This window comes from Lepidothrix coronata, unplaced genomic scaffold, assembly GCF_001604755.1.
Source record: "Lepidothrix coronata isolate B3197 unplaced genomic scaffold, Lepidothrix_coronata-1.0 Scaffold126, whole genome shotgun sequence".
Lineage (NCBI taxonomy): Eukaryota > Metazoa > Chordata > Aves > Passeriformes > Pipridae > Lepidothrix > Lepidothrix coronata.
The window spans coordinates 1,181,160-1,196,069 of NW_016690306.1; the positions used below are offsets into that span (position 1 = coordinate 1,181,160).

The 14,910-nt window shown below is 41.3% G+C and overlaps 1 protein-coding gene across 2 annotated transcripts; it reads right to left on the minus strand.

The window, feature by feature from the left end:
• Window positions 1-240: 240 nt before the first annotated feature.
• DSCC1 (DNA replication and sister chromatid cohesion 1) lies at window positions 241-13,149 on the minus strand. 2 transcript variants are annotated; one of them, XM_017826455.1, is made up of 9 exons: window positions 12,939-13,149; window positions 10,777-10,945; window positions 10,096-10,230; window positions 7,228-7,318; window positions 5,798-5,936; window positions 4,198-4,250; window positions 2,867-3,021; window positions 2,157-2,305; window positions 241-1,536 (listed from the first exon to the last, which is right to left on the minus strand). In XM_017826455.1, the coding sequence occupies exons 1-9, from the start codon at window positions 13,145-13,147 to the stop codon at window positions 1,428-1,430; spliced, it is 1,209 nt and encodes a 402-aa protein (XP_017681944.1). In that variant the 5' UTR covers window positions 13,148-13,149; the 3' UTR covers window positions 241-1,427. The 2 variants fall into 2 exon arrangements, with proteins under 2 accessions (XP_017681944.1, XP_017681943.1); XM_017826454.1 differs by having other exon boundaries at window positions 2,867-3,024.
• Between the last annotated feature and the right edge of the window lie 1,761 nt (window positions 13,150-14,910).

The following is a 14,910-nucleotide window of genomic DNA, read 5'->3' on the forward strand; positions in this document are numbered from 1 at the left end:
CAACTACGGAACCTTCTGTGATGCAATGGAAAGAATTTTCGAGGCTTTTACACTGATATTATTGATCTCCAAGAGGGAACCTTCTGGTGCTTTTGGAAGCCCACAGCTGTTGGAACCAGACAGGGAACAAGGCGGTTCTTCCCGGCAGGGAGCCATCGTAAGTCAAACACCACACCCCTGCACCAGCACTGAGGAGCACAGGGAACTGACCTTGTATCGCTGGGCAGCAATAAACAGAGCTTAGGAAATAGTTTTTATTCAGCACTTTATCTGTAACAAAATTCCACATATGCACATAGCCATCCTAAGAGTTACATCTGATTTACAGTTTCTTTCCCCTCCCTACTCACCCTACAGCTGGAATGTTGGCAGTTCTAAGGTTTTTCATACCTCACTTCTGAGTTTGATGCAGCAAATGCTTTTTGTATCAAATAACCTACAACTGTTAAGTTTAAATAATAAATCTGAAAACTGTCTAACATTAAGCTCCAGTTCACTGACACACAAACAATCCTTTTTAATGATTACAAAATTTCAATCTCAGGCACGCAACTTCATGATAATATCAAAAAACTCCTGTTTCATTGCTCTATACAGAATAATATTCCACTGTAAGTTTTCAAGGCACAATTTCTTTGTGCAGTTATTTGTCATAACAAATTCTTTTAAAAAATAAAAAATAATTGCACAAAGTTTTATAAGTTCTCTTTTAAAAGCACAGGTAGTCTTCTGTAAAGCACTAGTTTTACCTGAGCTACATTTTAATGATAGCTTATAGGACGCTCATAACATAATGTCCAGCTGCTCTTTCTTATATTCACACTTCAGTGCAATTTGGGGTTTTTGTAATATTTAAAAAGCCATTCTGCCAAGTGTTAAAATGTCAAGAGCTTGTGCTAATGGTATTCACAGATGTGACCATAAAAAGAACCACCTTTCAAAATAAAGACTAGTGTAGTCTCAATCAGGAATGATTTTTTCATGAGCTTCTCAAGGTCTGCACTATTCACTAACATTCAATGAAATCTTTAAAAATGGTCACTCACACGCAAAAGGCTAAACATTCCCTTTTCCTGTTTAAATCAATTCAATTGACTGAATTATTATCAAGGTTTTAAATATTCATGTCAGATTTTAGCTTCTGGATAGACAGATGAAAGTGTAGCTTGACTCCTGGCTTAAGTAGACACAAAGGAAAAAGAAGTTGGTGGGCAAAGGAAGGTGAGCTGAACTGTAGTTCCTAAGAAGACAAGTGCCCTCACATTCTACTTAGCTGAGCAGAGAACAGTACTCCTTCAAGAAGCTCAGCTGCTTAAACTCCAGTACACTGCATAACATTGGTTGGCAACTCCTTTCCCCAGGAGGCAGCAACAAGCAATGTTCACTGTTAGTCTGTTCAGTATCCTCAGCTCATAAAACAATACTTGTTATGAGATGGGTCTTCTGGAATTATAAACTTTAACACCATTCAGCATTGAGGAGCGAGCATATTTTGTCAGGAGAGCACCAACAGTCTGCTTCTCTGCACACAAGTCTCTATAGAGAAAATAAAGCAGATGACACTGGCATTAGAGGTATTCTCAAACAAAATGAACCCAAGAAATACTTGTAACCATAGCAAGTTATCCTGGATTAGGATATTAGGAGAAAAGAAAAATGAACTACTGAAACTGTCACATAATGCTTTAAATTACCTAAATTTTAGAATTTTGCTTGACATTTAAGCAATAGGCAAAAGTACACATTATCACCCATTTAAATCCAGTAGGATCAGCTTTTTACACACTCTAAACAAACCTACGTCCTGAGACCCTCACTGCCACTGTCCAAGCGTGCTTGGCCCCGGCAGATGAACCTCAGGATTAAAGGGTGGGCTCAGTTCAGCGCACACTGTGTCTTACCTAAAAAATCCACTGCGCAGGCTCAAAGGGTTAATGACCTTTCCCAAATCTTCGCTCGCGAAGACTGGCCATTATTAAACCCAACAAATAGAGCTACCGATCCCAGAGGTGAGTATTCTATTCATATAGAATTCATATTCATTTAAAATGCAAAGTACAGTATTTGAGTCAATGATAGCTCATCAGAAGCCAGCAGTGCAAAAAGGGAAGAATATAATGCTAGTTATATTTTAATAAAAGGAAATATATCCTTACTGTATATAAGGGGTAATATCCACTTCTGTCCACTTTTCCCGTATGCTGAATAAGCTGTTGAATCTTTCCTGATTGTCTTCAGGTAAGTCTTCTACTTTTAGCAGAAAGATGGTCTCTGGCCTTGAGCTTTTATCCACAAGAGCTAAGCCCTGTAGATCAGCATCAGAGAAAATGTAAAACAAAAAGAAACTTCCTTCTTTCTGACAATGTTGCATACAAGTTGCTCTTTGCACATCCAAAGCCTCCTAGAACTGCACTACCAGAGGCAAAGTGAAGAAATATCATAAAGGGGCTGTTTTACAGGCAATATTTATAATTTCCTTTATGACAAGAAGGAAGAGGGAATTCATTGAGTTCCAGCCTTTCTCTGTCTCCTTTGAGCAAAAGGATTCCCATAGTGCTTGCTATGCTACTGGCTGTCACTACAGTCTGCTCAACAACAGCTTCAGCCTCTGTTCTAGTTACATGTACAAGTAGTAACTGCACAGCTGCAACTTTTCTTCAAACAGTGAAACATGCTGGAGTTACAGAAACATGAATTATCATGATTCCAGACTACTGGTGCTCATAGAGGATATCATAAAATGTACTTAAATTCAAAAGCTGACAGAAACAACATAATCAATACCCAGTAATGGATAAAATCTATGTATGACACAAGTCAGTTACAGCCTACTCATGAAAGAATCATACTTCTTATATGTGTTTACCTTAAGCTGATCAAGCCTTGTTGTCATCCCTTCAGGGACACTTTGTTGCCAGACTTCTTGAAACTCTGACAGATTGAATTTAACTGCATTTTGCAAAAGCATTTGTGCTATAGCTCTACATATTTTATCTTCATGCATTTCAAAGTAAACCTCCCCTGCTGAGAAACAAAAAACAGGTTATATCTTGGGTTCCTACTTTTTGATAAAAGAACAGAAAACAGTCTTGCACTTCCATTCTGTTCTACAGTCTGCTATAAACCAAGTATCCTCTTCTTTCTTTTTCTTGGTAAGTAATCTGACTTGGTACTACTTTGGATAAATGATGGTATCTTCTCATTCTCGAGAACAAATTATGCAGAATAGAGCAGCACTGTCCCAGCTCCAGTATTAATTCATATCAATAAATGTATTTGCCCTCCATCTTTTCCCCTTTCACAGTACTCTGTTTCTCCTACAGCTTTCATTCCTATTTCTGAATGACTTCTATTAAAGCATTTGCTGTTTGTGGTTGAACAATTAACAAAATTTTCACTTCTTTGAGATGATGAAGGGAATAAAGAGACTTCATTTTCTCTCGTACTGACTTAACTAAAATTCTCTGAACAAAATCATGTATAAACACTTCCTTCCATTTTTTCAGTCACACAGACCTCCTGTCATTCAGACTTGTTCCTCGTGCAACTTGTGCAACCTTTTTAAATATATTAAGATGACAGTCTGTTGCCACTCCAACTACTTTCCTATGTTCTTTAAGGTTGAGTGCAACTCCTACTTCAGCCAATGGTGAGACAAAAGCCACTGTGGGGAAGAACTGAGACTGAGATTAAGGCACTGCAATATTATGTCTGTGTGTGAGATGGGCAATGGAAATTTAATCAATACAATAAGCGGATCTTGTGGTGCACTTCAAGGGACCAAAGGCAGATCCCTACTTCAGGCAAGCTGAATTCATGCCATTGACTACTCACAACAGCACAATTAGTTGCTTAAATATCTGAGACCTCCTAGGGTATTCAAAGAGACATACCATCTAAGTTTTACTAGTGATCTGTCTTTAGTCACAAAATTAAGGCTTGTGACACCTAATAAGTCACTTCCAGTACATCTGTTATTTCCCAGTTTTTCACTATTATCTTGTACAGTTTAATAGTCCTTTTTCATATGAAACTTCCTTTAACAATTTTACTGATTTTTAGCTCAGTTTTCTCCCTCCTTTTACTGGCACTGTAGTAAACTCATTTGTTTGGGCCATCCTCACAAAATCTGCATTTCCTCTTTAATAACTATTTCCTTTATCCAAAGTTAAACCATGCAAGCTTTCACAAACTTACCATCATCAATGTATTTCCTCCCATAGCTTAAAAGAATGTGTTCTATCATCTCTCTGGAAAAAAAATAAAATCAGAAATCAAGTTTAATGCTGTTCATTAGGATGTCACAGAAACAGTTACCAAGAAGATGATGAAGGAACAGGTATAGGGGAAAAAATAAATCTGAGAGAACAGAGGATGAGACTTCTTCATGGGTGAAATGAAGAAACTGGTAAAAACTTAGAAGTAAAAGCGAACAAAAGGGGACAGAAATAACAGATGGGAGTTAATTCAGCCTGTCAACCCCAAAGGTCTCTTTCCCTTTCTAGTTATAACTCACAAAGACTAGAATGCATAAGGAGAATATGGAAAAGAGACTCTTGCAATATTACTTCTTTCCAATGAGAAAGAATTGTATCAGAAACAGTGTGGTCAGCAGGACCAGGGCAGTCATCATCCCCCTGTGTTCAGCATTGGTGAGGCCACACCATGAATCCTGTGTGCAGTTCTGGGCTCCTCACTACAAGAAGGACATTGAGGGGCTGGAGCGTGTCCAGAGAAGGGCAACGGGGCTGGGGAAGGGTCTGGAACACAAGTCTTGCAGGAGCAGATAAGGAAGCTGGGGTTGTTCAGCCTGGAAAAAAGGAGGTTCAGGGGAGACCTTATCGCTCTCCACAACTCCCTGACAGGAGGCTGTAGCCAGGTGAGGGTCGGTGTCTTCTTCCAAGTAACAAGTGACAGGACAAGAGGAAAAGGCCTCAGGTTGTATCAAGGGAGGTTTAGATTGGATGTAAGAAAAATTTCTTCATGGAAAGGGTTGTCAAGCACTGGAATTGGCTGCCCAGTGAAGTGCTGGAGTCACTATCCTTGGACGTATTTAAAAGCTGTGTAGGATGTGGCACTTAGGGATATGGTTAAGGGGTAGATTTGGCAGTGCTGGGTTAACAGTTGGACTCAATGATCCCAATGTCTTTTACCAACCTAAATGATTCTAGGATGCAAGTCAAAAATTTGGCAGTTAATTACCCCTCACTGAATAGTAGGCATTTTTCTAGAACTCTGGCATAAAATTATAGCCTAACTGCAGACACAAAAGCAAGATCACTTTCTGAGCCAAATGCCAAATGAATGGAAAATGCTACATATTGTAAACTTAAGACTTTGTTTGAATGGTAATCTTGAATTACTTCATGACTTCAACTCTTATATTCTCAAATCAGTATTACACCGGAAAACATACCCACATCTCAGACAGTATGCAAGAGGTAAACTAAACATTTTTGGCTAGCTGTAGTTCAGAATAGGTGTTTCAAGATGCTCAGCCATTTACAGCTTAAGTACATGCTATTTCCATCATTTACAATTCAGTAGTAATGTTCCTACTATTGAATGAATTGAAAATATTACCAATAGACACTAGAATCAGTTTACTAACCTATCTGTCTAAACTACTAATGCTCTTGTATACTTTTAGAGGCAAAGAAAATGTATCATTAACACCATGGTAACTGGAATCTAGATTTGGAAGACTATAATTATAAAAAACAGTTAATAATTATTGTGATTAGTAATAGTTAATAATGAATGTAGGCAATTTTAAGTACTAAAAATAATTGCTTACCTGGGTTCTAGAGATCCAAGTTCTTCCAGGCAGGTATGTAAAGGAACCTTATTTAAAGACCAGGACTCTGAGTCTATTAGCTGAGTAACGTGATCCAAGAGTTTCATTTCATAGTTGAATTCTAGAATTCTCCAATATCCTGCCAAACAGAACATCACAAAACACTGTTAGAAGGAAAACATTAACACCTTAATTCTATTCCCATTAAGATACATTACAGAGTCTGGACATTTAGGTCACACCTTTACAAAGTACGGAAGCAGCATTCTCTCTTTTTAGGGATTAAAAGTGAGAAACAGAAATAAATAATAAGAACAAATGTAAAGGAGAATGACATTTAATCATCTCAATTATTCATAACTCTTCATGTAGATTAACTGCCACAGACACTACAAATCCCATCCCAAGCTGAATCAGACCTGGAGAAACTAGTAATTAGTTCAGGCACGAACACGACTGGCTGCACTGGCACTGCAAAGCAACAGTTCAGGTCCAGACAAGTCCACTACAATCCAGATGTGACAAAGCACAGCTGTGGTACAATGGTACTGTGCAGGTGTCACTGACAAGGGAAGCCATCTCTGAGATCTTTGCTTACATAATGGGATGGGGTACAGAGATGATGGAGTAGAGTTATTCCTAGTGGTGCAAAACGATGGGATGTGAGGTAACAGGGGAAAACCCAGCTGGTTACTAGGATTTTTGCCCCTGTAGATAGTCAAACACCAGAACAGCCTGACAGAGGGCGTGCAATCTCCATTCTTGGAAATGCTCAGAACTCAATCAGCCAAGGCCCTGAGCATCCAGCTACAAGCTGGCTCTGTTCTAAAGCAGGAATTTGGACCTGATAACCTTCAGAGCTCAGTTCTGCCCTGTTTCAGTCTGTGACTCAAGGACTGCTGTCACCTGGTGTTCCGGTGTGGGTTTGGGCATGGCCAAGTAAGGATGAGCAGGACCTGTCCCAAGGTGAGGCACTTGCTCAAGTTTTGCCTCATGTGGTAGGAAGACAGTGAGATAAACCCAGTCTGGGAGGAAGAAAGGACTAGGAAAAGGCTGGAGTTAGGTAAGGATCAGCTATTTTTGCCTCTAGAACTGCAAAAAGCAGTACCTACTCATTCATGAAGAGGGCAACCAGCCAAAAAAATATTCATGCAATGGGTGGGATACTCTGATGCCAGTGTTTGTAGCAGCAAAGAAGGAATTACCCTGGGAAGAGACAGACTGGCAGTGCCTGCTCAGCTTTATTCTTTCGATCAGCTTCATAGCAGTGGAGGACATAGAACTATGGAAGCAGATCTTAGAATTTTGAAGTAACTTGCACCTTGAAAGACAAGGATGTAGAATGAGCCTTAGAAAAAGGAGACACATATTTTGGGGACAATAGCAGGGTTATTTCCTCATAAGCAATAATATTCTTCAGAGATGACTACCTTCAATTTTGCAGGCATTTATAATCTGCAATTGATGGAGTATTTCTTCTTCACTTGCTTGAATCAGACTTAACAAATCTTCTGTTGTATACTGCAAGAAGGGAAAAAAAGAATGAAATAAACCAGGTTATCCTTAGTCCTTCTTTGCTTCAGCAAGCATGCTAAATGCATTGTAAGATATAATGAAGGAAAGACTTAAGATAGATGTTTTTCCTCAGACCCTGAATTTTCTAAGGTTTACCACATTCTCTGAAACTTTTACTGTAACTTACAACATTTTCTCAAAGGGTTAATCAATATAAGTCAGTCCAACTACAGGAAAGTTTTTGTGCCAGGCGTAAGTAATACAGCTGTATTCCCAGGACGTCAAATTAGCACACACAGACATCGTAAGGAAAGTATCCCAGCAAGAATGAAAAGTCAATGTATTCTGGCTTTCCTAAAATCACATATATTAATCTGTGAGATTCAAAGAAAAGGCAAAACAAAAATCACTTATCACTTTTGGTGTCTGCTATCCAATTAGCAGACACGAAGCACAGACCCAGCCACAATCCATACAGCTCCTTGCAGAACAGTTATGAGGTGAGATGGGAAGGTGCTGTGGATACTGTAGTAAAGACATGGTAGGAACAGAGGGTACCATGAAGAGTGAAGTAAATGGAGGAAATACCAGACTTCAACCCATCGGAAATAGGGCTTGATCAATTCCTTTATTCACCTTACAGCCTATTTAATCCACTCTAATATTAAAATTCTGTTGATTACAGCTTATTTCCTATCAGAAGGAAAAGTACTGTATTAGTACTTGAGATCTATTGGACTATGGGAACACAAACAGAACAAACCAACACTAAGTTTGGCACATCCACATATTAAAAAAGCATTTAATAAATAATAAAAAGTCTCCTCTTCCTGCCATGACATTCTTATTAGACAGTTTGTCGAAATATCATCAGGCCAAGTTCCCATCAGTATGTCAACAAGGGACAACCTTAACTTAAAGAAACACTGCTAGCAACTGAGATCAAAAACATCCCCAAATCAATATGTGTGTTTGTAAGTTAGATGCTGCCATTCAGATACCTTGCACAGAAGTCCTTGGCATTTGTCCCTGCTTTGGGGTCTGGCTAGCACTCCTAACAGCTTTTTTGAAGACATCACTGCTCTCAGCTCTGATGCTTTTATCAGCTCCATCATCCTCACAAATATAAAACAGAATGGACTGACTTGCATCATGTCCACACCAGCAATTTCCAGACAGTGTATTTAGTACGTTTCTTATCCTTATTCTTATCAGACTGTGATCACCTGAGTATGCCTTGTCATTTCACAGTAACATTTCAGTACTAGACTATTTATAAGTTTTCCTGTAGTTTGTTAATCACATCACTATGCAACAGGCTTCCACACAGTCTCATAGTTCCTTAAGGCTCTTTTGCCGGGGTTCTCTGTGTATGATACAGTCCTGAAAACCATGAGAAGCTTACAGTAAGCCACCAAAATAGAATAATTTGTTTTCAAACAGATTAAAAGTGGCTTATTAGTTGCCACTACATGAAAAATATTAAGTGTAAGCAAACAACGCAGTGGAAATCTTTACTACACACATATTGTTTGGGATTCCAGTGAGAATTAGTCCCATAGGAAAGACCTTTCCCCTGGAGAGCTTTCAGATTCATTTAGAGTTTCATCAGTGGCAAGGTGAGATTTGTCTTCTTGTGTCTGATACATCTAGTTGTTCTCCAGCAAGCTCATAGAGGAAATACATTCTCCTTCAAAATAAATGGTGATCAGTTCTCAAAGTAGGCACTAATGTTTGGGAGACATTGACATGTTTTTATAACATTCATTCAACATTATGAATAAATATTATTGCATATGACATTTTGTTGTGTTGCTAGTCTATGTCAATGCTTATAATTTCTGGACAACTTAAGCCTTTCTACCTCTGTCATCCCTATTTTGCTGTATGTCTCTCTATGTCTGGATCAGAGTAGGTGGCAAAGGCAATTCTTGGGGCAAGATCATGACACTGATCAGAAATCAGTCTGTTAATCACCCAGGAAGAGAGAGGCAGCCTTTCTCTCCAAGGGAGAAAAGTAACATCTATATTTGCACATCCAATCACACACAGATGGCTTGTTCGGTCAGCTTCAACCAAGCCTCAGCATAAAATACTTTGGAGCAACCGTTTCTGTTTTTAAAGTCAAAAGGAAAACTAACCAAAGTAACAAAACCCCACAGCTTTTATCAGCCTTTTATCTGAGATCATATGCTGCACAGTGCAGATGTCTCCTTTACTCCTTAGACCCTAAATTGAATTGCCTGGAAACAAAAAAGGGCAGCAAAATAGGATTTTATTTGTGTTTTCCCTTCTTGTAGCATCAGTCCCATTCTCTGCTTTATATCATCCCTGTCATTCTCTTCAACTCTCTGCTTCTCCTTGTCATCATAAATTACTGATTGGCAAGTGACTTGCACATGGGTGTGCTCTGATCTCACACATAACATACCATATATGTGCCAAAGAAGAAAAGGCTGCATTATACTTCAGCAGTCATATAACTCTCAAGAAATTTAGAACAGGTACTGAAGACTGTCTTCCAAGAAGCTTCCCATATATGAAGAGGGAAATCCCCAGTGTCTTTCTGTGTCCTTCCTTTTCTTCTCTTTTTACTAATAAAAAGGCTGCTTACCTGTACTCAGTGGAAGTGCTAGCAATTACCAGCTTGTTTAGGCTTAAAAAATTAACTCAAAGGAGCACTGTGAATCATGTGAGGAAAAGCTTTTTCTAGTTAAGAATGTATCTTCACCTGAATTTGCTCACTACCAATTACAAGAAAGCAATTTACTTTTGAAATTTACCTTTGAAAATGTTGAAGTCTGATCTTCCTGACTGTTAGGCCCTTCATATGGATCTTCCATTAAAAGCTTCCTTAGTTTCTTAAGTTTTGGTCGACATCTCCTTAATTCCCAATAGTTATTGGAGAAACCAGCAATCTACAAGAAAAAATAGAGACTCTTAAAACTCTTTAATATACCATCTGGATTCAAAGCTGCTTACCAAAAATTTTCAGCAGAAAGTGTTAATCTAGTTACTGGAAACAAGAATCTATTGATAGGGTAATTAGTTTGAAGACAAAACAATCACTGTAATGTTTTCAATAAAAAAAATTTACCACAGGCAATGAAATATAAAAATCCACTGGTGATTGATAAAAGTATGTTCATAGTGCATAAGAAAAAGGTAACAATTCATCTCTGCATGCAAACAACAGGAAATCACGCCCCTGTGTATAAAGCATATTTATAAAGACATCCTCCTGGAGCTGTTCAATATACAAAGAACCTACAAGAGACTCATGTCCTCCTGCAGTGTCAGCCTGCAGCTATAGCAATATCACAAGGCATTTAAAATGGCATTACAAGCCTGTGTTAAGGCAAGTGAATCCCAGCTGAGTTTCACATAAGCATCTTGGCAAGAAATTACAGAGATTAAGAAAACAGAGAATTAAAGCAAACAAAGAAAATCCCAGAAAGACATACTTGTGAATGAATAATATTACAAGATGCTAAATCTGCATTCAACTGCTCTGGAGTTTTGCAACCAGGAACAAACAGCAGCATATTTGAGGTATCTGCTATTTTCATGTCGTAAGTTTTATCTTTGCTGCACAACACTGCTTGTTCATCCTTTTCACCACGGATTACTAGGCTGGGAAAAAAAAACAGAGTTAAAAATACATCTTTATTTTTGTGCTATTTCAGGAGGAACACCTATTAAACTTGACTGATATTTTTTCACATTTATACATTTGTAAAGAAGTTATAAACTGAAGTTCTGGTTGGTGGCAGCAGTCACAGTACACCAAAATATAAAGATGCAACTGTCAAGTAAATCTAATTGACTGTGTTTTTTCCTCATATTTCAGTGTGAGAAAACTCAAAAAGACAAGCATTACACGTTTATATGCAGATCACAGTCCAACCTCCCCACATGCCTATTCACACAACCCCCATAAAACACTGATTAAGTGATGCTTAATGCCCGAACTAGTTCACTAATCTTAGGAATTAGATTACAACCGGAGTTGTTCTTTAATGAGGACTGATATTGAGGTGCTGGAGCAGGTCTGGAGAAGAGCAACAAGGCTGGTGAAGGGACTCGAGTACAAGTCCTATGAGGAGAGGCTGAGGGAGCTGGGGTTGTTCAGCCTGGAGGAGAGGAGGCTCAGGGGAGACATCACTCTCTACAGCTCCCTGAAAGGAGGTTGTAGCCAGGTAGGGGTTGGTCTCTTCTCCCAGGCAACTATCACTAAGACAAGAGAATATGGTCTTAAGCTGTGCCAGGGGAGGTTTAGGCTAGATATTAGGAAGAAATTCTTTACAGAGAGGGTAATCAGGCATCGGAATGGGCTGCCCAGGGAAGTGGTGGATTCTCCATCCCTGGAGGTTTTTAAGATGAGACTGGATGTGGCACTTAGTGCCTTGGCCTAGTAACCACAGTGGTGGTGGATCAAGGGTTGCACTTGATGATCTCGGAGGTCCCTTCCAACCCAGCTGATTCTATGATTCTATGAAACTGGTCCATTGTGAAAAAAGAAAGCAAACAGAAATTGTCTATGCTGCGGTGCCCTTCAGATAATTTCCTCTCAAAAAACATATATATTTTCTTGCAAATAATTCCAAGCAGGAAAGAAAATCATCTTCTAGAACATTTCAGGGCAAATAGACAATGCAAACCCCCCTCTTCAGCTCATGTACTCAATTAAGTAGAGATTCTTCGTGAGGACGTAAAAATACCAAAGCAGGACCACAAGAGAGGAACATTCAGTTCCTCACAGGCTACACTAAATTAAGTGCTCAGATTCAATTTAATCAAACTGCTCTTCTTGCTTCCCTAAGCTTGCATGCCTGAACAAAGATCAGCTGTGCCCCAAGGGATCCTCTGTGTATTTCAGGCATCTTACCAATGACACTTTTTTAATATTACACTAAATAGTAATAGGCTACCTTCTTTAGAGGGAGTTCTCATATTGTATCATTATAAACATTTTTCTTATGTCACTGGCATTGCAGCAAAGGAAGAAATTTAAAACAGTATCAAAAACTTGTCTATTGTCTGTTCTTGGTCCAGAGTTTGATGTCCTATAACCATCCTACCACATGCATGTGTTAATACTGTACATCCTTCCCTGCCAGTTTGTCTATCTTGCAGGCACCGTGCCATCCCTCAGACCTCGGGACCTCCACTAGGAAAATCTTAAAGCAAGCAGAATTCTTCTAGACACATAATCTCTTTTTTTAAAAACTCGAGTTTTTCATCTCCTATATTCAGATGCCTAATCATAGAATATCCCGAGTTGGATGGTACCCACAAGGATCAAGTCCAACTCCTGACCCTGCACAGGACAGCCCCAAGAATCACACCATGTGCCTGAGAGCGTTGTCCATATTTTTCTTGAACTTGGTGCCGTGACCACTTCCCGGGGGAGCCTGTTCCAGCCTCTTGTGTTTTGGCTTGAAGGCTCCACAGCAGCTGTTTTACCATTAAAAAAAAAAAAAAAAAGCGTCTTGTAGACGCTTCCACTGCAACTGAGACAGATTTAAGGGACAGTTACGCAAACGGCACGAGAAGAGCAGACAAGCCACACTTGAGGGGTGTCCCCGCGGCCCAAACCAAGCTCCGCCCCCCCGCCCCGCCGTACCTGCGCCCCGCCTCCAGCTCGGCGCAGAGCCCCGGCTCCAGCTGCAGCAGGCAGCACTCGCCGGCGCTGGCCTGCGGGCCGAAGCTGAGGCAGTGCACAGCCGGCAGCAGCTCCGCCGGGTTCAGCTTGGCCGTCTGCAGGGTGGCGTCCACCTCGGCGCGGCTCCGCTCGGACATGGCGGCCGGGCCGGGCCGCGCCAGGGCCGTCATTCCCGCCATCCCCGCCCCGCGCAGGCGGGCGCCGGCGGCGCGCGCACGCTCGTTGATCCTGTGGTTGGTGGCCGGCGGGGCGGGCGGGAGCGGCTCGGGGCGGTGCTGAGGGGAATCGTTCTCCTCCTCCTCCACCGGCTCTGACCCGGGACAAACCCCCCGATTCCGGTCCGGCTGCACGGGAGCCAGACCGTGCTGCAATAAAGTCTCTCGATACGCCAATAAGATGCAAAGGAAAAAAAATAATCTACAAAGTACACTAAATAAAATAAAAACACAAAATACAGCAAAGACCTCTTAAGATCATGAAGACCAACCTTTAACCGAGCGCTGCCAAGTCCCCCACTAAACTATGTTCCTAAGTGCCACATTACACATCTTTAAAATACCTGCAGTGGTGGCGACTTGACCACTTCCCTGAGTAGCCTGTTCCAATGCTTGACCACCCTTTTTGTGAAGACATTTTTCCTAATATCCAATCTAAACCTACCCTGGTGCAACTTAAGGCCATTTCCTCTTGTCTGTCACTTGTTACTTGGGAGAAGAGACAGACCCCGCACTTTGCTACAGCCTCCTTTCAGGCAGTCGAAGAGTGATGAGGTCTCCCCTGGGCCTCCTTTTCTTCAGAATAAACAGCCCCAGCTCCCTCAGCTGTTCCTCATCAGACTTGTGCTCCAGACTCTTCAACTCTATTCCCCTTCTCTGGACATGCTTCAGCCCCTCAATGTCTTTCTTGTAGTGAGAACCCCAGAACTGGGTACAGAATTTGAGGTGTGGCCTCACCAGTGCCAAGTACAAGGGGATGGTCCCTGCCCTGGTCCTGCTGACCTCACTATTTCTGGTACAAGCCAGGATGCCACTGGCCTTCTCAGCCTCCTGGGCTGGCTCATGTTCAGTGACTGTTGACCCTTTTCCACTCAGCAAGCTTCCAGCCACTCTGCCCCATGCCTGGAGTGTTCCTGTGGCACCCTCTAAGTTTTAACTCCACGCCAGAGCATGACAGCAAGTGTGGAGAGAGGGAGACTGAGTGCTTGAACTACACTGATCAGTCTTGGCTGTAGGTGGGGAAGGTACTGGGTGAGGCAGCTGCCACCCATCAGCATCACCAATTCCAGCTCTGTCCTGACAGCTGTGGGGACAGTCTGGCTGCGGGCAAGTATCTGCGGGCTCTCATCCACACATGATCCTTTAGGAAAAGGCTTCCACAGAGAGGTTTGTCTCCCTGTGACTCAGGGCTCAGCTGTGGCCTGATCTGGGCTCCTTCTGCCGGAGAAAGCTATGAAGAAGTGCTTGGCTAAAGCCATGACAAAGATGAGTGGAAACCACAGGTGTGCACGGTTATTGCAATGGGAATAGTCTGCAGCTCAGAGATTCAAGGGGAAGTCTATTGACGTCCTTAAACCATAAGAAAACAAAAGCAGAGACTCAGAAGACAACAGCTCAGCAGCACTGGGAGTCAGTCTTCTGCAAGGAGCAGCACAGGATGCCTCTTCCCTGCTTTGTCAGGAACTGGCTCCCCCAACACGCACTGATTTTTGCTGCAGGGCATATTAACACTCAACCTAGCAGTGTGTTAGTCTCAGCTGTCTGTTGTGTGCATTAGCTAACAAATAGTTACTCTGCACTCCTAAGTTGTGTATATCTGCTTGCAGAGTCCCTCTGTGCTTGGTATAAGCCTGTACCAAATGACCAAGGCAAGGAGGGTGTACCTCTTTTCTGGGGCAACCAGAAGCAGGAGCCGGTGGGAGGGAGCTGGCTCAGTT

Excerpts from the sequence above, each read along its gene's own strand:
- DSCC1 (XM_017826454.1), bottom strand. The coding sequence starts at position 13,147 with ATGACGGCCCTGGCGCGGCCCGGCCCGGCCGCCATGTCCGAGCGGAGC. Across the intron at positions 10,231-10,776 it reads GTAATATTATTCATTCACAA|ATTGCTGGTTTCTCCAATAA; the intron begins GTATGTCTTTCT and ends TTTTTCTTGTAG. Across the intron at positions 4,251-5,797 it reads CTTGGATCTCTAGAACCCAG|AGAGATGATAGAACACATTC; the intron begins GTAAGCAATTAT and ends TTTTTTTTCCAG.